The 24596-nt window shown below is 43.4% G+C and overlaps 1 protein-coding gene across 1 annotated transcript in view; it reads left to right on the plus strand.

The window, feature by feature from the left end:
- The first annotated feature begins 211 nt into the window (after positions 1-211).
- Positions 212-24596, plus strand: part of KCNJ6 (potassium channel, inwardly rectifying subfamily J, member 6) — a 29650-nt gene continuing 5265 nt past the window's right edge. Inside the window, exon 1 of the mRNA XM_015418390.1 lies at positions 212-1124. Coding sequence (XP_015273876.1) covers positions 227-1124 — 898 coding nt within the window. The 5' untranslated portion in view covers positions 212-226. The remainder of the gene's footprint in view (positions 1125-24596) is intronic.

A 24596-nucleotide genomic window follows, 5' to 3' on the forward strand; every position in this document is an offset into this window, starting at 1 on the left:
TATAGCATTTTTGGCAGTCATAGGGGACTTCTTCACTAGTGGAAAAGCTGGTTGGATCCAATCCTTTGTTCTTAATGCATTAATATGACTCAGAATAACGTTTGTTGTTCCATGCAGCTGATACAGCAGGTGTTAAAGGTGCTGGAATAATCAATGTTCTGCAAGCATATCCATATTTATGTTATTGTTTTCTTTAATGTCAGCTCATGTGCTGGAGGGAGACTCAATGGAGCAGGACGTGGAGAGCCCTGTTACAATTCATCCACCTAAGTTGCCCAAACAAGCCAGAGAAGATCTGCCAAAGCACGCAAGCAAAGAATGTACCAAGAGAAAAATCCAGAGGTATGTGAGGAAAGATGGAAAATGCAATGTCCACCATGGAAATGTAAGAGAGACTTATCGTTATCTGACTGATATCTTCACTACTTTGGTGGACCTCAAGTGGAGATTCAACCTTTTGATTTTTGTCATGGTTTACACTGTGACGTGGCTGTTCTTTGGATTTATCTGGTGGCTAATTGCTTACATCCGAGGAGACATGGAACATATAGGGGATATGCAATGGACCCCATGTGTCAGTAACCTTAATGGGTTTGTTTCAGCCTTTTTATTCTCCATAGAGACAGAAACCACCATTGGATATGGTTACCGGGTCATCACAGACAAATGTCCTGAAGGAATTATCCTGCTTCTAGTTCAGTCTGTCTTAGGATCTATTGTTAATGCCTTCATGGTTGGCTGCATGTTTGTGAAAATATCCCAGCCCAAGAAGAGGGCAGAAACTCTGGTGTTTTCTACCAATGCTGTCATTTCAATGCGCGATGGAAAGCTGTGTCTGATGTTCCGAGTTGGGGACCTCAGGAATTCGCACATTGTGGAGGCATCAATACGAGCCAAGTTGATCAAGTCTAAACAGACAAAGGAGGGGGAATTTATACCACTCAACCAGACAGATATCAATGTAGGTTATTACACAGGTGATGATCGTCTTTTTTTGGTTTCACCACTGATTATCAGCCATGAAATAAACCAACAGAGTCCTTTCTGGGAGATTTCTAAAGCCCAGCTGCCCAAAGAGGAATTAGAAATAGTTGTAATCCTAGAAGGAATGGTGGAGGCAACAGGTAATTTTTCTCATTTTCACCTTTTCTATAATCTAAACGTTTTATTTTTAAAAAGTGATTGTTATGGTTGAAGAAGTAAAATATAGTTCAAGTGCGAAAGACTAAACTGGGGGGGGTCTCAAATTTTGGCACAGTGGATCTCAGCAAATCCAAACCTTCCAAATATAAGATGCAGAAGTTTAATTTCAGAACAACCATTCTTGTGATTTGATTAGGAATGCAAACAGATCAAGGAAATGAGAGGGGTAGGTTTTAAATGGCACTCTGCAACTTGTTTGAAGTATCAAAGCAAAAAGACTTGGAGGGCAGCGGAAAATAGAATGAAGTTAGAATCCAGTGGCACCTTTAAGTCCAACAAAGTCTTATTCAAGGTGTGAGCTTTTGTGTCCACACAAACTTCGTCAGACTATGAAATGAAATTAATTCAATTTCATTGTCTGAAAAAATGTGGATGCACATGAAAGTTCACACCTTGAATAAAACTTTGTTGGTCTTAAAGGTACCACTTGATTCTAACTTTGTTCTGTTGCTTCAGACCAACACGCTGCCCACTTTGATCTATCTTAGTGGAAAATAGATGACTCATTTCTTCCTGAGGTGCACACATCACAGCAGGATGCTCTGTTTCATTGCCTGGTAAGGACACTTTATAGGAGAGAGAGAGTAGGAAAGTGCCTGAGCATCTATTGGTGACTGCACTTTTCAGGAAAGTCTGTCATACTTTTAAAAACTGTTGTAGTAAATTATTATGGATGGTTTGCCAGTAGAAAACAATTCCTTTAATTTATCTTTTTTTATCACAAAAGTCAGAAAATGTTTGCTACAGGAAGACACAGTGTTATTGGTTTTAGAATTTAAAGCATGTTCTGATTAATTGTGTGCTCATACTAATGCAGTCATTATTTTTAGTTTTAATCTCTTTTCAGATAGGTTGCCATAATTTCTGATATTTTCACATGTAAGTGTTTATTTCATGGCTAAAGAAAGCCCTAGGTTCGGTAATCTCCAGCATTCAAATGATCTGAGGTAGCTAGACTAGGAAAATTTTGACTCTGGATAGACACTGCTAGTTTTAAAAGAAGGTACTGAACTTGATGGACCAATGAAACAACATGGCTATTGAACTGTTCTCAGTACACATGCTGTCTCTTTGCTTGTAGAATACTGTCATCTGGATTGTGTTGGCTAATGCTTGAGAAGGGGACCAACAAGTAGGCAGTCCTATTTTTAAACAGGAGGAATGGACTAGATGGACATAACTAACCTCAAGATAACAGAAAGCACTAAAGTGAGGAGAAGGTTGTCTGCAGGCCCACACAAGGTTATACAACTTGATATTCCTTGACCTTTCCCTTTCAACTGTGAAGGAGACAGCAGTTTCTGATTGCCACATCCAGGGTTCATTTCCTTCGGGAGTGCACAGGAGCGGAGCTCCGGCAGTAAGGAGCCCAGGGGGCGGGCACATACAACAAGCCCCGCCCTCTGCTCCCAGCAGCCCTCAGTCGGGCCATGAGGAGCAAGAAGCAGCCAGGTATGTTGCAGAGCCCCCTCCAGCCCACCTTCAGGTACAAGCTCTCCCTCCTCTGTGAGGGCAGATCTGCGCATTTCCCCCCCCCCATAGCTAGCAATCCAAAACAGTCCAGTGGAGCCTAAGTAGTCGGTGTTGCCTTTTAACACACTTCCGGTGATGTCAGGGGGTGTGGCATATGCAAATAAGTTATGCTAATGAGCTCCTGCACCTCTTTTTCTATGAAATGACCCCTGGCCACATCAAATATATGTCATGCCTCCATCATAGCATCACAAGAACACTGGCCAAGCACAGTGAACGAGAAAGAGATGTGTGTTTTTTTTCCAGAATTACATATTTCATCCTCAAGACAAAGTGATCTCCCTTCCCATCCCAAACATACTAGTTTGGATTAGCAGTGCAACCAGCTGATTGTATCAGAGAAATACACACACTGATTTGCTTGAAAAAAAACCAAAATGACCAAAGTAATGCAGAGAGAGGTCAACCTAGAACATGATAATGGCTAGAAATGCAAAAATAGGGCCACTGTAAACTGTTGGGTTTCCCCCCCTGAACAGAAACATTATCAAGCATTGGGTATGAAAGGTCATTGGGTCATTAAAAATGCATTATGGCAGAGCACAGTATAACAATGGCAAAGCCCAGGTGTGTTCACAATAAAAGGAGAGGTACTCAGAAAATACTTTAAATGTGTCAAGGTAGAGCATGCACAGCTCATAAAGACAGCTATATTGTGACTGCATGTTGCTTTCAGAATGCAGGGAGTAAATAAAAAAACATAAAAGAAATGGTAGCGTTCAGAGGTGGTTCTGATTATTACAACCAATTAGAATGATAAAAGGGAAAGAGTTCCTTGCTGACTCTCTTACAGACTTAAGTCCACAATAAACTGGCTCACAGCATTGGGAAGATAATGTATAAAAAAGACTTTACAGTATAAATAACCTGTGCTCCACTTAAATAACACACTTGCAAAGCAGAGTAGAGAGACTAGCAGCTCTTTCCTGTGCATCTGGAATACTGACTAGAGTATATTTCTTGTACAAGGTGGAGTCTGTACAAGGACACGTACACATACACACACACCAGGTATTCCCAAGCAGGGCTAGATCTGTCCATGCTTCCTGGTTCTGGGTTCATTGGGGTTTACTTGCCTCCTTTAAAAAAATGTAGCTTTACATAACGTATTCCACTGCATAAAGGCTCACAGCCAGAGAGTGTGTCAAAGAGGATGACTAGCCCAAGAAATTGGCAAATTGGGCAGCCCACGATGTTTCTACTCAATCAGAGATGCAACCAAAGCACTGCTCCCTGCTTAATATATCTGCATGATACTCCTGTTTGAAAGCTCATTTGTTAAATTCAGATGTACAACTTTAAGCATATACCTAGCTCATATAGATTACTTTACATAATTATTTATTCGTGGATGATGTACATATTCAAGGGATTGATCAGGAACAAAGCAGAGAGAGAGAGATCCAGTCTCTTCTTCTCTTCTTCTTCATAGTTAATCATCTAAATCTATTTGTAATTTCATTTATGGTTCTGCTAGACGAGCAGTTCAAGAGTAGTATTAGTTGAAGGATTTATGGTTGAATAAAAAACATGCTCACCAGCTGTGGAAAATGTGTTTGGAAAGCAGTAAATTATGCACACAGAATGTTATTTATATAATAAACTAGGCTATCAGATAGATTACAGTTTTACAAAACTGGCCCACCTCTTAACTACAGCCCTGTTGACTGATTTATTATTGTCCTTCGGCTCCATGTTAATATATAGTTACATTTATTCTTCATAATCAGAGTCAGACAAGAAACACCTGCTCCTAAACTTCCTTTCTAAAGATTATCCAAAATTTGTAACAAGAAAAGTCGAATTCTGTAATTCTATACACATTAAATAAATGTTCAGGTATTTGCATGATTTATTCTGCTTTTGTGCCATGGCCATAAAAGGGCACCTCATGGTAGAAAAGTATAATCTTATGAAACTACAACAATGCTTAGGCTTGAGAACGTGATATTTCAGACCTGATCTTGAATTTTCAGTGTTGATGTTATGAGCTGTTGTGCATCCTGTCACTGAATTACGATTCCGCTAAATTCTTGAGCATACTTAGACACATCACCTGTACATAGTTCACTGCATTGTGTGTCTTGTGTTGAACTATGGCTTGAAGACTGCTTAATCTGGTGTTTATTGAAAATTTTTGAGAATTGATGAGGAGAAAGTGAAAAAACCCTTGCATAATATATCCATAGCAGTAGACTGTTTCACTGATTCCAATATTAGGGCACTAGATTACAATGTATACCTTAAAACTGAACACTACAGCAGGAAACAGTTGATGCAAAGGGATTCTGAAAAGGGGGAAATGCAATCTCCAAACAAGATGATTAGTATATCTAGTTCGCAACATTGCCCTATCTGTGGATACTTAAATCTGGAAACTGAGGCCATGGACAGAGAAGATAGATCTGTCTGCAAACCTGAGAAAAGCCCCAGATTGGAAATCTAAGAAAAATGTATTGAGGTATTAACTGAGCAATCCGGGAGGGAGGGGTTGAACAGGGAGGTAACTGACCCCTATGGTGGCATAATTTGAAGTTACACCAGAGCAAGGGCAGTTTACACTGGCACAGATCACTAGTAGTGCTGTGCCGTTGAGTCCAACCAGTGCAGGGGGTACTCTCTTATCCACGTTCTTGTCCATCTTCACTCTCTGTGACCCTGTGTGCTCTGTGTGTTGAGCACCACTGTGGGGTGCCCGTAGAGCTGACCAGTGATTCCCCTCTCCCCACTGACAAGTGGCCTGGGTTCGCAATGGGAGCTGGTCTCTTTAAGGGGGGTATGTGAAAGAGGAGGAGCATTGCTCCTGTGTCCTGCCCCTCTCCACTACCCTGCCAGTGATGGACCCTTGACTTGATCTCCTTGACTCATGACTCCCATTGGTCCTGCCTGTCCTGTCATGCCACCCCCACCTCGCAACAATGCCAGAATGGAATATTATGGCGGGATCACCATAGATGCCACCATGGCAGTGCCTGGCAACACTCTTGGGGACCCTTGTTTCCCATTCAGCCACCATGTACCTATCCCCTTAGGGAGACAACTAGTGGTGCTGCAGCTGTGCCATGGACATGTGCCACAGTGCAGGTGCAACACAGAATTCCTCTGTAAAACCTCCAAAATGACAGAAGCAGTGCTTGAAGCATTAAGAAAAAATGTCCTCAGCAGCCATCGCTAGGCAACTACAACAGTATTGCCACCCTTCACATCTTGGTTTCTGTTTGGTGTAGTGTTTAAGTGTGCAGACTCTAATCTGGGAGAACCGGGTTTGATCCCCCACTCCTCCACTTGCACCTGCTGGATGACCTTGGGCAAGCCATAGTTCTGGCACAGCTTTTCTTGAAAAAGATCAATTTCTGTCAAGAGCTCTCTGAGCCCCGCCTACCTCACAGGGTGTCTGTTGTGGGGAGGGGAAGGGAAAGGAGTTTGTAAGCCACTCTGAGACTCCTTTGGGTAGTGAAGGGCACGGTATAAATCCAATCTCTTCTTCTTCTTCTTCTTCTTCTTCTTCTTCTTCTTCTTCTTCTAAAAAGCAGGGGTCTTTCCAGGGTCGTTATGGCTTCTGAGGGATGACTCATTGGGGCCAGGACCATCAGCAACTGCAAGGCAACTTGCTACCACGTGACTTGCATGAATCACCCAGGCCTAGCTGCTTGCTACTGTTCAACTCAAAAAAGCCAGAGAAGGGGTCACAGTGTGCAGATACATGCCAACAGACCAAAAACCACTGTGGTAAAATTAACAATAACACATTTAATAATTCTATGAGTATCAATTTGTGAAGCTATTAATCTTGTTGTTGTTGTTGTTTTTGCTCAGTCGCACAGTCGAGTCCATCATGCTGGAAACCAACTCAAGGAACTTGGGCATTACTTGGGCATTCCCTATACTTCTGCCTATCTGCTGCAGTGCGAGCAGAGGCTATGCCTCATCAGTAAAAGTAGCATAATTTCTATGGCACACCTGTTCCCGGACTGATTTCAAAAATGATCTCAAAACCCCTTTCCTATAGCCATTGGCAAAGTACAGTTGCAACAGGGGTAAGGAAAAGAGCTAGCAAATTGTCCTTCAGATGAGGAGCTTGGGGCAGCACTTCATCCCTTCCTCCAAAAGTCCTCTGCAATGAGTGTGACACTGTCCATGTAACGCACCTCCACCATCCTCCTCCTCCTCTTCTCCCCCTTCACTACCTGTGTGCCGCAGCCTGCCAATTTACTCCATCTATCATCCCCTCTTCCTTCCCTTGCCTTGCCCATTTCACCTGGTGACACACTTTCCTCTCCCAGGCAGCAGTAGCCAACCGGCCTCAGGTGTAGTGATGCGTGGTTCTGACACCTGGCTCAGGATGGTGCTGCAGACTGCACGCAATCACTCAGTGTCAATATGCCAACCAAGTATGCCGCAGCTGCCCTGCAGCCCCACAACACATCCATACAATCCGGTGCATTCCCTAGCATGTATGCTTCTGCTTGTGCATTCAGCACCCCTGACATCCAGGAAGTGGCTGGGTGCCCAGAGCCCCAAACCCAGACTCTGCCCTCCCCAAGACCCCTGGCCTTGGCTGCTCGCTAACTGGAGGGTCAGAGGTTGAGGGGAGCATGAAGGAGGTGGTGGCCGCACCAAGGCCAAGTCCATTCGTAGGATGGTTGGAATATAAATGCAATAAATAAATAAATAAAAAGTCAAACAACAGTGTCCTCAGGGTGGGCCCAACAGCAGGAGCCTCGCAGAGTGAGGCCAGGCCTAATGCCCCCAAAAGCCACAATGCTGGGAGGCCTGGCTGCGGCTCCAGTGTGAGACTAGATAGGGCAGATTGGGGCAGGTGTGCAGCATGTCTCCAGTGCAACTACAGCCTCCAGCAGCTAGTTCACTAAAGGCCAGCAGAGGGTGAGGAGTTGGGAAATGGGGCTAGGGATAAAAGGAAGTTGTCTGGTTGAGGTTGGAAAGGAAAAGCTGGCTGGGCACTGGAGACTCCATTGCAAGGTAGCCCAGCCAAGGAGGTAGAGAGTGGCAATTTATATCTTTCTTCCCAGCATCATCCCCACCACCACCATATCTGGCTTCCTTTCCATGCCAGCAGCTCCTGGGGACTGGACTGCCTGCAAGGGGATATCTGCCCACCCGCCAGCCGTGGCTCGCATGCAGCAGCAGCACCTCCTCCCCCAGAGCCTGCCTCTTTCTTCACCTCCTGCTTGGCTGGGCATCCTGCCAAGCTGCATGGTCCCTGTGCTGGGCTGAAAAATGCTGTGTAAGCCCTAAACAGTTGTGCGCACCTTAGCAGGAACCCTGTCCATCAATAAACATAAACTTCCTGAACTGGGCAAATAGCAGCTCCCTGAGGCTATTTCAGGTCAGAAAAAGGGCATGGAGAGGAGGCTTAAGCCCCCATACCTGCACACCATGGCCCCAGTATGAATAAGACCCACATGCACCTGAGAATTAAGTTCTGAGCACAGAAGTCTTGGAGAATGTCTAGTCAACAGGACTGGGATGGATATGTAAGACACATTAGGACTTTGTAAATGTGTGAATTGTCCTCTTTATCTTAATATGTTAGGTAAAATATTTTTGGACTTAGTTGTTATACAACCTGCATTCTACTTAATACTTTTATATGTCAAAGATTAGAATTATATGAGCGGAGGACCTGCAAGGATTTTCAGGGGGCATCCCATTTCCCCTCCCCCACTATTTTCTTTTTGCCTTCCCTGAAAGCCCCCATAGCTTCTCCCCTTTTCGTGCTTCCTTCTCCCCTTCCACCAGCCAACCTACCTTTATCTCCCATCCACCGAGCACAACACTGGAGAGGCTGTCCCGAAGATATGTAGGTCCCAGACCATTAAGGGCTTTGAAGGTCAACACCAGAGTTTCCGGGTCAGCCTCAAGGGTAGGCCCACATACAGCAAGTTACAGTAGTCTAATCTGGAGGTGACCATTGCATGGATTACTGTGGGCAGATCAGGATGAGTCAGGTAGGGGCCAATTGCCTGACCTGGCACAGTTAGAAGAACGCCAGTCTGGCAACATTTGTGACCTGGGTCCCCACTGTTAAAGAGGAATCCAGGATCTCACCCAACATTTGTGACCTGGGCTTCCATTGTTGAGGAGGAATCCAGGATCACACCCAAACTCCTGATGGTTGGTGCCTGTCAAGAGTTGGGAGTTTAGTTATTAGGCATAAGCATTATAATTATTTGAAGATTTCCCCCTGAATATGTATGTATGTCTCTGTGTTGAAAGTATGTACGAAAAAATTAATAAAATACCGTTTAAGAAAAGAGTTGGAAGTTGGCACCCCAATCCTGAGTCTCCATGCTCCAGCCACAGAACCTTCATCTTAAAAGGATTCAGTCTCAGCCAGCTCTGCTTCAACCATCCCACTTCAGCTTCCAATCCTTCAGCCAGGTATGCCGAGGTGGTATCAAGCTGGCTGCCCATCAACACAACAGATGGGTGTCATCAGTGTACTGGTGACATCCCAGTCCAAAATGCCGCACCATTTGGGTGAGTGGCCCATATAGATGTTAAACAGCATTAGGGAGAGGATTGCCCCCTGAGGGACCCCACAAACTAAGGAGTACCTGGATGACACCCTCTCTCCTAGCACCACCCTCTGTCCCCAACCTTGGAGGAATGAGATCAGCCACTTCAAGGCTACCCCATGAACTCCTGCGTTGGCAAGGTGGTGGGTCAAAAGGTCATAGTCGACCATGCCAAACACAGCTGTAAGATTTAGTTGTAGCAGCAGTGCATACCTGCCTCAGTCCAACTGTCTGCAGAGTGTGTCTGTGAGAACAAACAAAGCCGTCTCCATCCTGTGGCTGAGGTGGAAGCAGGACTGGAATGGGTTCAGGGCTGATGTGTCTTCCAGGAAACTCTGGAGCTGCTTTGCGACTGCTGTCTCGATTACCTTACCCATAAATGAAAGATTCAAGACTGGGCAGTGATTGGAAGGATCTGAAGGATCCAATGTTGACTTATTTAAAAGTGGTGCAACCACAGCCTCCTTCAATCCCGCCGGGTAGACTACCAAAGCCAGGGACGGATTGATAATGTCTACCAGGGAACCCCATATTTCATCACTGCTAGCTTTCACTAGCCATGAGGGACACGGGTCTAGGAGGCATGTGGCTGGCCTAACAGCACACAGAATCCTACCAACATTGGCCTGGAGAGTTGGCTGAAGCTGTTAAATACTAAATCCTAAAATGGCCAAGGGGCCTCCAGTTCACTTACTGTATCAACGTTGGCCAGGAGATTGCGACAGAGCAATAAGATGTTCTCTGCAAAAAAGCTTGCAAATGCCTCACAGCTAAGGGCCGAATTTCTAATATTTTGGGTTCTCTCAGTGAGAGGGGTTAAAGATCTAATTACCCTAAACAATTGTGCTGGAAGAGTGCTTGCAGATGTGATGGAGGCTGTGTAGAACTTCTTCTTCACACCTTCCCCACCACCTCATAGGATTTCATAAACGTCATATAAGATATTCTTGCAGCCTCGTCACAAGTTCACTGCGAAACTCGCTCTAGTCATCTCAGTTCCCGTTTCATCCCGCTGAGTTCCAAGGTGCGCCAGGGGGATAATTTGGACCAGGAATGAAGAGGACATCAGGGGACAATTTCATCAATGATTTCAGAGAGACAGGAGTTCTAGTCATCACCCAGTGAGCTTCCATGGCAGAATAGGGATTCAAACGTGGGTCTCCCAGATCCTTATCTGAAATTCTAACTACTACATCACATTAGTTTTTGTGGGCTGGCTGCTGTTGAACAGTAGCATGCCAACAGACCAAAAACCACTGTGGTAAAATTAACAATTACACATTTAATAATTCTATGAGCATCAGTTTGTAAAGCTATTAATCTTACAATATGGTAAAAGAATTCAGACATAGGCAAAGCAAAGTCCAACATAATCATATCCTCAATGACCACACCGGTTTTTACACTCATTTCACCAATCTTCCTCATGAGTAAGAAGTCTTATAAAGTTGGAAGATGTCAGCCTCTTGATTCAGCTTAGTTTCTTTTTAAAAACAGTATAGATTCTTATTTGTTTTCTTCTTAGTCAAATTCTCTTTCAGTTCCATTGCAAGTACTTGAATAGGAGCAAGCCAATTACTAAATTTCTAGTTGTAGCAACCAGTCCAAATTTTTTTTTGTGGCAACAGGCCTACATTGAATTGGCTGGCATTTGCTTTCTGTCTCACGTTGTTGGCTAGTAGCTCTCTATTAGGGAGTAGCATTTCAGTATTCCTTGTGTTAATCACACTTTGGGTGCAGAAGTACTTCCTTTTATCTGTTCTAACCTAACTGTTCAGCAATTTCATTGAGTGCCCACAAATTCTTGTATTGTGAGAAAGGGAGAAAAGTACCTCTTTCTCTACCTGCTCTATCTCATGCATAACCTTGTAAACCTCGATCATGTCACCCCTCAGTTGTCGTTTCTCCAAGCTAAAGAGTCCAAGCTAAAGTCCCGTGATTGCGTTGTCTGGGTTTTTGTGGCAGCAAAATTGGCATCTGGGTTGATGGGTCTTTGACCGTAATAAACAATGTATGGCATCTGGGTTCATTGCAAGCTCCCTGTAAATAATGTTAAGAAAAGTATATTGTGGAGTGTTGTTCTAAACTTTCCATGATAACCAAGATTTCTCTTTACAGGGGAATTTTTGTAGAGTTTAGGGGGAAAGTGTCTTTTTTATTTAGAGGATTTATATGGTGACTCAACAGTACATCTGTGAACTTCATAGAGTGGGACTTTACCCCCCCCCCCAGTACTACAGTATACTAGGTCCCTGAAACGTTGTTCTTGAGGTCAGTGTACCCTGAGGAGCGGGGGGGTGTGTGTTGAAGAGACAGAGTAGAACTGGGGGAAATCACCACCCACTTATCTGCAAATGAAGATGCTGGTCTGTTAGAGAAATTGTGTAGTTGGATACATGTCATTTAGAACAACAACATAAGAATTACCAATATTAAACAAGCCATTAAAAGGTGTTACTTTTTTTTGTAATCTGAACTACTACAGTCTGTTTTACCACTTTTGTTATTTTGCTACAAGTGTAGACCAAGTCATTTGGAAACATGATGCTCATGAGTAGGAAGAAATTGCTTGCAACAAATTTCTCTAAAATACAGCATTAGTTTGCTGAACTTGTGTGTTAGCATCCTTGAATAGGTGTTGTTATATTTGGCATACCTGATGTCCTATTTTGCCATGCACCAAGTAGTCTAGGAGATTGAACTATTCACCAAGGGGCCACAAGAGCTTTCAGGATTAGCTAGGTTACTAAGTGTTACTGCGTTTTGTTCCAGAAAGATGAACAATCCTTAAAATATAGTTTAAACGAATTCATTCTGAGATTTTTACAAGGTTATGGTAATAATCTTCTTAAAAACTAATTTACGTGATAGTCAAATATAGGGTCACTCACAACTTTAATGCCAGTAGCTCTTTTGACTCATGAAGTAGAATGTTTGCTCACAGCACTCCACAGTTTAGATGGAACACTGGACTGATGGGCTTGTCTCATACTGTGAAAGGTCACTGGTCTCTCAAGGTCCATATTGACCACTCTGACTGGAAGTGGTTCTTCAGGATCTTGGACCTTTCACATCACCTCTTATGTGATCCTGTGGCTGTGGCTGGATCTTGTACATGCAAAACAAATGCTCTACCACTGAGCCTCAACCTCTCCATTGACTATTGTTTTCTTCACACTGTTATCAGGTTGCGTTAAGTATTTCAAGCACATTTCAAAGGTGAGCAGAACCCATTTTATTTGACAATTCCTTTGAAGTAGCTTTTATTGTAGGTTTTTAAAATGAGCTATTTAAAAGACATAGCAAGAAAGTAAATTTTGCGTGATTGTGAGAGGAACTTGGTTTAAAGTTTTTCCTGACAACTAACAACATATGGTAAAGTTTAATTTAAGTTTGTCCAAATAAAATTTTTGTTTAAAAGTATTCCCATTTGGACTTCCAGTCGATGGCTGCACGACTGCGGACTCTCCTCCCGGACCTCCCGGGGGGGGTATCCGCGCTCTGGCCGAAGAAGGGGGCGAGCAGGCTTGTAAATCCCCCCAGGGAACCGGGGAAGGGGCCCTGGCCAAGGAGCTTTAGAGGGGTAGCCTCTTCGATGGCGGAATGCCAGAGAATCGAGGCTCCCCTCTGCTCCAGTGGTTCTTCGTGCTGAGAGGCTGAAAAAGCACCAGTGAAGCTAACCGGGTCAAGTGTAGGAGATCGAGCATTTAATACGATGAAAGAAGAGTGGTCGGATGACCAACTATGAACGTGAGTCAACCGAGAAACGAATTTTAAAAGAAAAGACGCTCCCCACCCCACCTTGCGGAATGAGAAAAGCGAGCAGGGGGGGACGCCTCCCATGCGCATGAACTTTTAAATGAAAGGGGGGGAGCGAGCAGAGACGCGGAAAAAACTGTTTAGATATACTCACCAAGGTAGTGAAGTGGTCGAGCACATTTCAGAGACTCTTTAAAAACTTTTGCGGAGAGTAAACAAACAGCAAAGATGGCGGGCAAGAGGGACAAAGACAAGCTGATTTCGAAAGTAAAAGGACTGGAGAGCCCTAAACCGGAAGTGACGAACGAGCTGGCAAAGACTGTAGCGGAGTGTATGCGCCCTCTGCTGGAACAGTTGAACAACTTCAAAGAACAAATATCAGAGGTAACCAAAAACCTGACAGTGCAGCAAACCCAGATAACAGCACAGCAGACCCAGATGAATGACATGATACAGATAATGAAGCAAGACAATGAGAAAATTAAGGAGGTGGCTGCAACAACTGAAAAAGTGAAGAAGAAAGTCCAAAAGCTGGAATTAAAGCAAACTTCAATGGAAGATAAATGGCTGCAAGTACAAATGGATAAGGCTAATATGGTCCTTCGTTTCCAGGGTGTGCCGGAAAAACCGGGAGAAAGTCTTAAGGAACTAATGAGTGAATTGTTGGCCCCAGAAATGACTGCGGAACTGTTACTAAACGAAATGGATGTGATCTATCGATCATATTCAGGCTATATAAAAAAGAATAATCTGCCTGGGGAGATTGTTGTGAGATTCTCGAAGAGGCACATAAGGGATGCAATCCTGAAAGCAGTTTCTGGAACACCCCTGAAAATGGGGGAAACCAAGATCAGAATGCTGAAGGATATTCCATTTGACATAAGACAACGGAGAAGGAAGTACAAACAGTTGGTGACTTATCTTCAGACAAACTCAATTGGATATAAATGATTATTTCTGGAAGGAGTGGCCTTTAAGATGAAAGACAAAAAAGAAAGAATTGACTCTGTTTTTAAAGCCAAAGAATTCTTAAAGATTCAGCTGGGAAAGGAAGAGGAAGAAGGAAAAGAAGATGACAATAGTTTGAGTGCGAAACTAGAGACGGAATCTTCTGGAGAAGACTCGCTGTCGGAGCAAGGAGCTGCAGCTCCTAAAAGTCCCTATAAACTGAGGAAGAGACGAGGAAAAGAGAAATAGAGGCCGAAGGACTCTGAATTGTGCCTTGAAGTAAATGATGAAAAAATGTGATGATGGGGGGTATGGTTTCTGAGCAGTTAAATTTGTTAAAGAAAGGTGAAAATGTGTGAAAAACTTGACTCAATTCATATTGACTTAAACAAGTTATGACTTAATGTAACTAAGATTCTTTGAGGATCTCCTCTCTTGGGTTTTTAGGTATTAGTTGGTTTCTTTCTTTTCTCCCAATATATGTACCCCGTCCCTATTATTTTCTGTAGTATTTGTAGATTTATAAAAATAATAAAAAATCCCCTCCGGGGTCTTAAAAAAAAAAGTATTCCCATTTAACATAATTTAATCCCTCACAGTTTCTTGAGCTCTAGCACATCTAATAGCCATCTATATCACTCAGATCTCTGTGAGTCTGAAATGCATATCACCCAAAGCTAGACCAGAAAACAAATCTCATTTCAGTTGAAAAAAGGGTTTTAGGAAAGATGACATGAAAGTCATCTGGTTCACAGTTTTATAATCTATTCATTACTATATTCATCTTTTATTTTTATTTCTCTCCTTTGGAAAAAAAATTTATGTTGGAACTATTTTTGAAGAATGTTCCTAAATTTGTGAAAAATCAAAAATCATCTTTCATATAAAGGAACTGAAACTTCCACTGCAAATTCTGGCAAAATAATTTTGAAAAACAATTTCCTCAAATGCAAGAAAGGGCAACTCCAATTTTTAGAAAAGATACACCTCCCAGGTTTGCATCAACACTGAAAATCCTTTAAAGTGAAGCTTAATGAAAAATATATTGAAAAAACAGCATTTTAAAATGTAGATGAATCATTTGCCCAACACTAGTCAAGATTAAAAATTCTAGGATTACAAATGCTTCCCATTAATACTTGCAAAAGTAATGTAAATATGGCAGGTTCTGCCTTCCTTGCTCGTGTGGAAGATGTCTAGAATTTATGCACCATCACCTATAATCAAGAAACAGCCAGTATTTCTATGTGGATCTCATCTATACATTATGAGAAATCTATATAGCTATACAGTCTCTCCACAGATTTGCAGTTTTGCAAAGCAAGTGTCAGTGTCTACACTGCTTTCATCCTGATTTGGTAACTGTTGGCTACCATTTTTATTTTCACTAATGTAACTAGGTTCCCAGATGGTAATGTGAAAATGAATTAAGCTTTAGATTTAATGTTGGTGATACCTTTCTAATAAAAACACCCCACCTTTCTGGAAAAGAATATTAAATGTGTTAGAAATACAGTCCTTTTTAAAAAGTATGGTATTCCTTTTCCTCCTACATCATATCCACATTAATCATCTTACACCCACATAACTGGCTCAACTTCAATGACACTGTCTCCTCTCCTAGTTTAAGAAACTGTTATATATTTCCATGATAACTGAAAATGAACAATTTTCAAGTTGTTAAATTCCACATACTTGGAACAATGTGTGGGTGGTGCACAGATTAGCACACAAGCATAAAGAAGCCACCACCACATGTGCATTTATATGCACACACACATTTCTGAGGACAAGCTTCTTGTTTACTTGCATTTATGTGCATAAATGTTCTGACTGTGTGACAATATATAGTTATAGGAAGCCACTTATACATAAGTATATGTCCCCATTATAAAAATCCTCTTGGATGTTGATTAAATTGGTATACTGGGATAAGATTTAAAAGGTAAAGGTAAAGGTTTCCCTTGCTCGAAAGCCAGTCGAATCAGACTCTAGGGTTGTGGTGCTCATCTCCGTTTCAAAGTCAAAGAGCCAGCGCTGTCTGAAGACATTTCCGTGGTCATGTGGCCGGCATGACTAAACACCAAGGTGCACGGAATGCTGTTACCTTCCCACTGAAGTGGTACCTATTTATCTACTTGCAATATCTTGCTTTCGAACTTCTAGGTTGGCAGGAGCTGGAACTAGGGACGGGAGCTCACTCTGTCATGCGGCACACTCGGGTCTCGAACTGCTGAACTACCGACCTTCCACAGCCTGCAGTTCAGCGTCTTAACCACTTGAGCCACTGCAGCTCCTCGGGATAAGATTTACCCAACTTTTATTAAGGAGAACAAACCTCTTGTTTTACAATTTTATAAGAATGTGTAGAGCAATAATGGGTGTATGAGAATGAGAATGTATGTGAATGCATTTGCAAGTTCTAAAGATCTAGATAACAGAAGCCAAGCATATTATATGTACATATAGTTCATTATTTAAAACTATTCCTTGCATACATATCCTTTGCATTTCAATCAACTTATGCAGCAATGCCGTGTTACTATATGATTTCACCTCTATTCTGCAGCAACTGAAGGTCTATTCATATGACACTCCAAATAAAAACAATTAATTTTGGGGAAATTAAGTCATAAATAGCTAAATACAAAAAATCTATTACATTTTCCCAAGCATGCATAACTCCAGCCTACAAAAATCAACCCAAATGAAAAAGTCTTACTGTACTTCTATAAAATCCTCAAACCTTTCTTTTTATGGTTTCCAGGAGAAAAGAGTTCCACAGTGACCCACCCCCATCATGATGCAGGCTACCACACTGGGCAGCAGCCAAAGCCCATTGGCAGTTCTATAGGCAACACATTACAGTAGCCTAGTCCTTGAAGTTTATGAGAGGACAAATTATGGAAATCTATTTAAAGGGGCCATGTCTTTTCACCAAGTGGAGTTGGTGAATAGTGTTCCTTACCACCTTCAAGGTACAATAGTGGATCCAAAAGCATCCCACTTCTACAAATCAGAATAACAAACACCTACACTGTTAGTGATCTTATCCTCCACCACCACCCCAGCACAGCCTAGCATCATTATTTCAGTCTTACCCTCAGTCACAGCCAGTAATGAACATGCACTAAGATTACCGGATAAAAAATGTTCTGTGTCCTTAGTTATTAACTTTATATGCCACTCTAATCCTGTGGTCATATATGGAAGGGGCTCCTATTAGATGATAAAGGACAAAAACGGTAGGGACCTAACAGAAGCAGAAGAGATTAGGAAAAGATGGCAAAAATACACAGAAGAACTATACAAGAAAGACCTCGATGTCCTTGACAACCACGACGGTATAATCACTGACCTCGAGCCAGACATCCTGGAATGTGAAGTTAAATGGGCCTTAGAAAGCATTACTAACAACAAAGCTAGTGGAGGTGATGGTATCCCAGCTGAGCTATTCAAAGTCTTAAAAGATGATGCTGTTAAAGTGCTGCACGCAATTTGCCAGCAAATTTGGAAAACGCAACAGTGGCCACAGGATTGGAAAAGATCAGTATACATTCCAATCCCAAAGAAGGGCAATGCCAAGGAATGCTCAAACTATCGCACAATTGCACTCATATCACACGCTAGCAAGGTCATGCTCAAGATCCTACAAGCTAGGCTTCAACAGTACGTGGATAGAGAACTACCAGAAGTACAAGCTGGGTTTCGAAGAGGTAGAGGAACGAGAGATCATATTGCCAACATTCGCTGGATTATGGAGAAAGCAAGAGAGTACCAGAAAAACATCTACTTCTGCTTCATTGACTATGCTAAAGCCTTTGACTGTGTGGATCACAACAAACTATGGCAGGTCCTTAAAGAGATGGGAGTACCAGACCACCTCACATGTCTCTTGAGAAACCTGTATAAGGGCCAAGAAGCGACAGTTAGAACCGGATATGGAACAACTGATTGGTTCAGCATAGGAAAAGGAGTACGACAAGGATGTATATTGTCACCTTGCTTATTTAATATATATGCAGAGTACATCATGCGAAATGCTGGCCTGGATGAATCACAAGCGGGAATTAAGATTGCTGGGGAAAAGATCAACAACCTCAGATATGCAGATGATACCACTCTAATGGCTGAAAGTGAAAAGGATCTAAAGAGCCTCTTGCTCAGAGTAAAAGAGGAGAGCGCAAAAGTGGGCTTGAAGCTCAACATCAAAAAAACTAAGATCATGGCATCCGGCCCCATCACTCCTTGGCAAATAGAAGGGGAAGCTGTGGAAGTAGTGACAGACTTCACGTTCCTGGGATCCCAGATCACCGCAGACTGTGACTGCAGCCATGAAATTAAAAGACGCCTGCTCCTTGGGAGGAAAGCGATGGCGAACCTAAACAGCATGATAAAAAGTAGAGACATCACCCTGCCAACAAAAGTCCGCATGGTCAAAGCAATGGTATTCCCAGTAGTCATGTATGGCTGCGAGAGTTGGACTATAAGGAAGGCCGAGCGCCGAAGAATAGATTCTTTTGAACTATGGTGCTGGAGAAGACTCTTGAGAGTCCCTTGGACTGCAAGAAGAACAAATCAGTCAATCCTCAAAGAAATCAACCCTGACTGTTCCCTGGAAGGCCAGATAATGAAACTGAAGCTCAAATACTTTGGCCACCAAATGAGAAGGGAGCACTCACTGGAAAAGACCCTGATGCTGGGAAAGATTGAAGGTCAAAGAAGACGGGGACGGCAAAGGATGAGATGGTTAGACAGTGTCATAGATGCAATGAACATGAAATTGAGCCAACTTCAGAGGACGGTGGAAGACAGGAAGGCCTGGCGTGATCTGGTCCATGGGGTCGCAAAGAGTCGAACTCGACTGTGCGACTGAACAAAAACAAACCTATTAGATCTCCCAAAGAAGGTTATGGGAAGATGAGAAATTATAATTGTCCTTTACAACATTGCTAGAAATATGCTGAACTCACACCAACCTTTCATGATCAATGGTTTCAGTCTACAAAAGTGTTTAACACTTTCAGTAGGATGCCACTGATCTCTAGACAAAAATAACCAGGGGTGCCTGTAGCTAGAACTTAGAAATGGTACATCTTACCTTATTGCTGTTAATATTCAGCATGCAGTAATCACACAGGTTAACATATGTTTGCATATACCTTGCATATTGCAGTCTCTTCCATGGAGTCACAAGTGTTTGAACATTACCAAGAGTGATGTCATAATAGCTCTACCACATTAGTAATAATACCAGTGAAGGTAATGTAAGAACTTACAGGATCCAAAGGATCAGAGTACCCCATAAGGTTACCAAGATACCATTACAAATGAAGTTGAAATTCTGATGACGTCTTCCTCTCCAGAATTTTTAACCCAACATACATTGTATGCGCTATGAAATTGATCAACAAGAAACCATCACTTTTCTTGATGTCTGGTTTTCCCACTAATATGCTCTATATACTCTTTCTAAGCCCATGTACCTGAGATGCTATTATAAAAGCAAACATTCACAAGAGTTGCCTATAAGTTTTAGGCAAACAGAGCTTTCATTAATAATCTTTTTATAACTGGAGTATATTGGATTTTTATCTTTGCAAGCAAAAGTATAAAAAAACCGTATCCCTCAGCCTAAGAAGAGCCATTTTCATAGCTCTGTTGATGGTTCATCTCAGCACACTGCACATTGGCATCCCATCTCATTCTAATTTGTTGTTCAGTTTCACCATATGCTTATTACAGTTTGATCTATCCATCATTTCCCACTTATTCTCTTGCAACAATGTCTTAACTGTCCCACTGCCTCCCTGAAGTCTGCTAATTGTCTACTCACTGCTGACAGTTAAATTCCCTTCTCCTCCCTTCATATGACAAAGGTAATTTTCATTTTATGATGATCAGCCCATTTCATTAAACAGTGGAAGAGACTAAAGTGATCTCTGTAGTAAAGTTCAAAGAATACCAAGTTACTATTTTGGCCAAACCTAAAATGGAGATCCAAAACCTCATAATCTTTTTGTGTCTAATTATCTAATAAGGGATCCTGGAGTGCTGCAAATGTAATATCAATGAGCTCCCATCGAACACTAATATAAAGCATAATCAGATAAATAAGCAAAAAAACTCTCTGTCACCTGCCTACTTATGAGTACCCAGTAAACATTAACTGTGTGGTCATGATATCATGGAATATTCATAACTGTTAAGAAGGGAAATTGCCAACAACAGAATGTTCACTGATAATTCAAAAATTAAGAGATTGGGATCAGTGCTCCCTCTAAACTGTGATGTTTTGTGAGCAAAAATTCTACTTTGAGAGCTACTGGCATCAGTTGTGAGTGTGATTTGGCTGCTGCATAAATTAGTTTGCTCTGGAGCCATCCTTCCTGTGCTAAGATAAAAATGTGTGAGCCGGAGGCTAAAAAAATGTGAACTAGCTCACACTAACTCAACTTAGAGGGAACACTGACGGGGATCCCTCTATAAAAATGAATGGCAATTTCCCTTCATGCTGTCTGAAATGTCTTTTTTAAAATCACAGTGAGGAATTTTTAACCAAAGAACAATGTTTCAATCAATTAATTACACCATTGAATTGATTAAAACTTGCAACCCTGTTATTTTCAGATAGCAGTGACAGGATAATGTCAGGATAATGAAAAACAGGCAAGTTCAGCCTTGGGTTGAGTATACCAATTTTATATCAGCACAACCCAAATCAAGTGTGCTTTGGTAGCTGTAATAAAAACACACACACACAAAGAAATTATGTAATTGCTTGCTTGTGTTGTTATTAAGAACAATACTATTTGGAGTTAGGTTGTGAGGTGCTCTGTTTTGGCAGAGAATGGAGGAACATTAAGGAAGCTACAGCAAACACACACATACACACATTTCAACTGCTCTCTAGAATATGATTTGTTTTCCATACCAACAAAAACAGATTCTGAGGCCATTCTGAAGTTCAGTCCTATCACACACCATAAGTAATATCACAAGCACTACATGACCTAGAGTTCTTCCCATCCACCACCCACTGCCACCTTTCCGCTCCTCAAAACTAATTTGATAAGGCCATCAACAATTCATTTATTATTATAATTCTCACTGAGATTATCTGATCAGCCCGTCTTTGATATTATGGTTAAGAACTCTTGTGAATAACATCAAAACATATAGGAACCAAGGAATATCCAGTTTGGAAGATTTATGATCATGTGGAAGCACACTTATGAGGTTTGATGTATGAGGAAGAAGCCTCGAAATGAATATCAACTCCGGGGGAGTTCGTCCATCATTGACATCATTTGTTTCAATGACCTGGAAAACATATTATTGAATATATGATCTGATATTTTGTAACTGTACTCAATATAAGCTTGCAGATGCACAGTTTGCAGTAGCCCTTGTAGGACGACAGTTCATCCTTGTGGGAGGAAAAAGCTGTAAATTCGGCTCCCTCTTGGCCTCTTCACCCCTTGGCCCGAGTGACCTGATGCACCAGGGCAGGGTTGGGGTCCGTGACGGGCAGGGGAAGGCAGCTCAATGCATTGGCATGACCCATTGTTTTACCCAGCCAGTGAACCAGGGCCTAAGAGTAGCCAGCCAGGAATATTGACCAGCGAAGCCCTTGACCGCACCCCTTAGGGGGATTTTTTTTAAAGTCCCTTCACTGCCCAGAAAGCGGCATCATGTTTGGGGCCCCAGACTCAAGGGGCAGTCTTGTCCAGCAGGCAGTGAAGGGGTTCCACCACCGCGGCCTTGATGGGTAGAAAAGAGTGCTAAAAATTTAAAAGTCCAAGAACGGCCTGCAACTATGCCTTGGACGTGGATGGGGGTGCCTGCGTGATGACGCGGACCTTGTCATCTGTGGGAAGGATACCCTGGCCATCCACCGCGAACCCCAAGAATTCCACCCTGGACACACCCCCAAGAGGCATTTTTCTCGCTTTATTTTCAGGCCAGCAGAATCGAAGCATTGGAGCACCGCCAGGAGCCATTCAGCAAAAGAGGAAGAGTCCGGGGTCGCGATGAGCACGTCATCTAGAAAAGGCTGGATTCCAGGGATCCCTTTAAGGAGCAAATCCATGAACGATTGAAAGATACCAGGTGCCATGCACACTCCAAACTGGAGACGGTTAACTTTGAAGGCCCCCTTGTACGTAACTATTGTTTGGGCCTCAGCAGTGGTGGCGTCGACTGGCAGCTGTTGGTACGCCTGGGCCAAGTCTAGTTTCCCGAAGACCTGGGCACCCGCTAGCACGGCCAACACGTGGCTGACCACTGGCACAGGATATGCGTGGTCCTGCAGCGCCTTGTTAATAGTGCATTTATAGTCCGCCCATATTCGCACATCCCCATTTGGCTTAACCGGGGTCACAATCGGCATCTCCCACCTAGTGTGGGTGACCAGCTCCAACACACCCTGAGCAACCAAGCTGATCCAGTTCCACTTCGATTTTAGGTTTGAGCACTATGGGGGGATGTCGGGCTTTAATGCGTATGGGCCACACCGTGGGGTTGAGATCCAGCATCACTGGCGCCCCAGTGTATTTGCCTAGGGTGCCATCAAACACCTTCAGAAATTCATCACAAATGGGTGTAAAGTCCAGCAGCTAGACCTGATTTACCCCCGAGATCGTGAACCCCAGCGCGCTGAACCATGAGAGGCCCAGAAGACTTGTGAGCCAACCCTCCACCACCAGCAAGTCCAAGAGTCCATCAAAGTCCTTATATCGCACCCTGAACTTGCCCCAACCTCAGATAGCAACGGGGTTTTTGTAAAAGTCCTGTAATGTTAACCCCCGGGGATTTTGTAGGAGGGCCCCCCCATGGGCAGAGAGTGCACAGCGTGTCAGATGAACTAATGGAAAAGGACGAACCCGTGTCCAGTTCCATTCTACAGGGGAACCCCTCTATCAATACCGTGACATGCATTTTGTTAGGGCCATCCAGGGGCAAGTTCAATACCTGGTGCTGTTGGTGGTGGGTCATGATGGTGTGTAGATCAGAAGACTCCTGGTGGATGGCCGTTCCTCTTTGCTGTCCTCTGGAGCGGCAGACGCAGGCGATGTGGCCTTGCTTGTTGCAAGACCGGCATACGGCGTCCCGGAACCGGCACGTCTGACGTTCATGCACTTCCCTGCAGCTGGCGCAGGAAGCCGAGGACGAGGAGGCCTTGTCCGAGGATGATCCCGATAGGCGTGGTGGTTGATGCGATGGGCGGTGAACTTGCAGAACTTCCTCCTCATTAAATCCATCAGTAGCTGCTGTTGTGTCCGTACGTTGGACCGCCTTGCCGCGGCGGTCTTGATGGGTCTTCTCATACGCTGCCACCTCCTTCAACGCCATGTCTAGGGTCAGATCATCATGGCTGGCCAGTTTGCAACGCAGCTTGTGCTCCCCGAGACCTACCACAAACTGGTTCATGAGGGTGTTTGCTAGGCTCAGGAATGCACATGAGGCTGCTCGACGGAGCTCGGCCAGGAAATCCACGGCAGTCTCATCCGGGCCCTGGATGTGCACAAAGAAGTTGATGTGCTCCGCAATTTTTGTAGGCTTGGACGAAAAGTAGTCCGTCAGCGCCTTTACAAGGACGTCATAGGTCTCCTCCTTTGTGGTCTTCGGGTTGATCAGGTTCTTCAGCAACTGGAGCATCTCAATGCCGCACGTGCTGAGCAGTAGGGCCTTTTTCTTTCCCACATCTGTAATGTTGTGGTATTTTAGATGATTTTCCAGGCATTCCAACCAGGTCTCCCACTCTTCGGGGTGGGTGGCGTTGAACTCTGGGATGGTACCCTGGCTGCCGGCCATCTTACATGTTTCACGTAGAGGATGAAGCTCAGGAGTGGCGGCGAAGCAGGGCAGTGTTGATTCCTCACTGGAATCTGAATCCATGTTGCCGAAGCTGGGAGCGGTGCGGGACGCGGTGCTGCGAGAAGCAGTGTGCGGTGTGATGCTCAGCTCTTCTTTGTGGTCGTTGTTCAAGGGAAGCAGAATCCCACCTTCATCGCCAGTGAAAAGTACTGAGGCTGATGCAATGATTTCAGCTCATACTTTTATTTTAAGTGAAGAACAAGACAAACTCTAGTGGCTCGCAGGCCGGCTTATGCCCCACACCCCACACCAGTGATAGGTTATTTACATTGGTCAGGCATTCCATAGGTCCTCGCTAGGACCCTAGCCCTCAGATAGGTGCGGGCTAGGATCCGCTCAGGCCATTTTTCACTGGGGCGAAGCTCAGCTGCTTCGCATGACCACATGGAGGCCCGGCCTCGAACGCGGTCAAACTTCAATACATAACAGAGGGATACAGGGGACAGTGATGTGCTTGTGGGTTCCCATGTGTGTGTGTAATATGAAAATTGATGCACCAGGGAGCATTTTTGCTTCTTCTTTTTTTTAATTCCCGGAGGGATATTTTTTATTTTGCAAATACTACCAAAACTACAAAGAAATATTAGGGAAGGGACTACAACTAAGGATAAAGGAAAGCAAACCACACTAAACTAAAACCCCAAGAGGAGGAGATCTTTTCACTGTTAGTAAAAATGTTAGTACAATTAGTTTTACTATCACAATATACTTGTAGAGTTCTTGCTTATAACAATT

Source organism: Gekko japonicus, unplaced genomic scaffold, assembly GCF_001447785.1.
Source record: "Gekko japonicus isolate JY-2015 unplaced genomic scaffold, Gekko_japonicus_V1.1 scaffold242, whole genome shotgun sequence".
Classification (NCBI taxonomy): Eukaryota; Metazoa; Chordata; class Lepidosauria; order Squamata; family Gekkonidae; genus Gekko; species Gekko japonicus.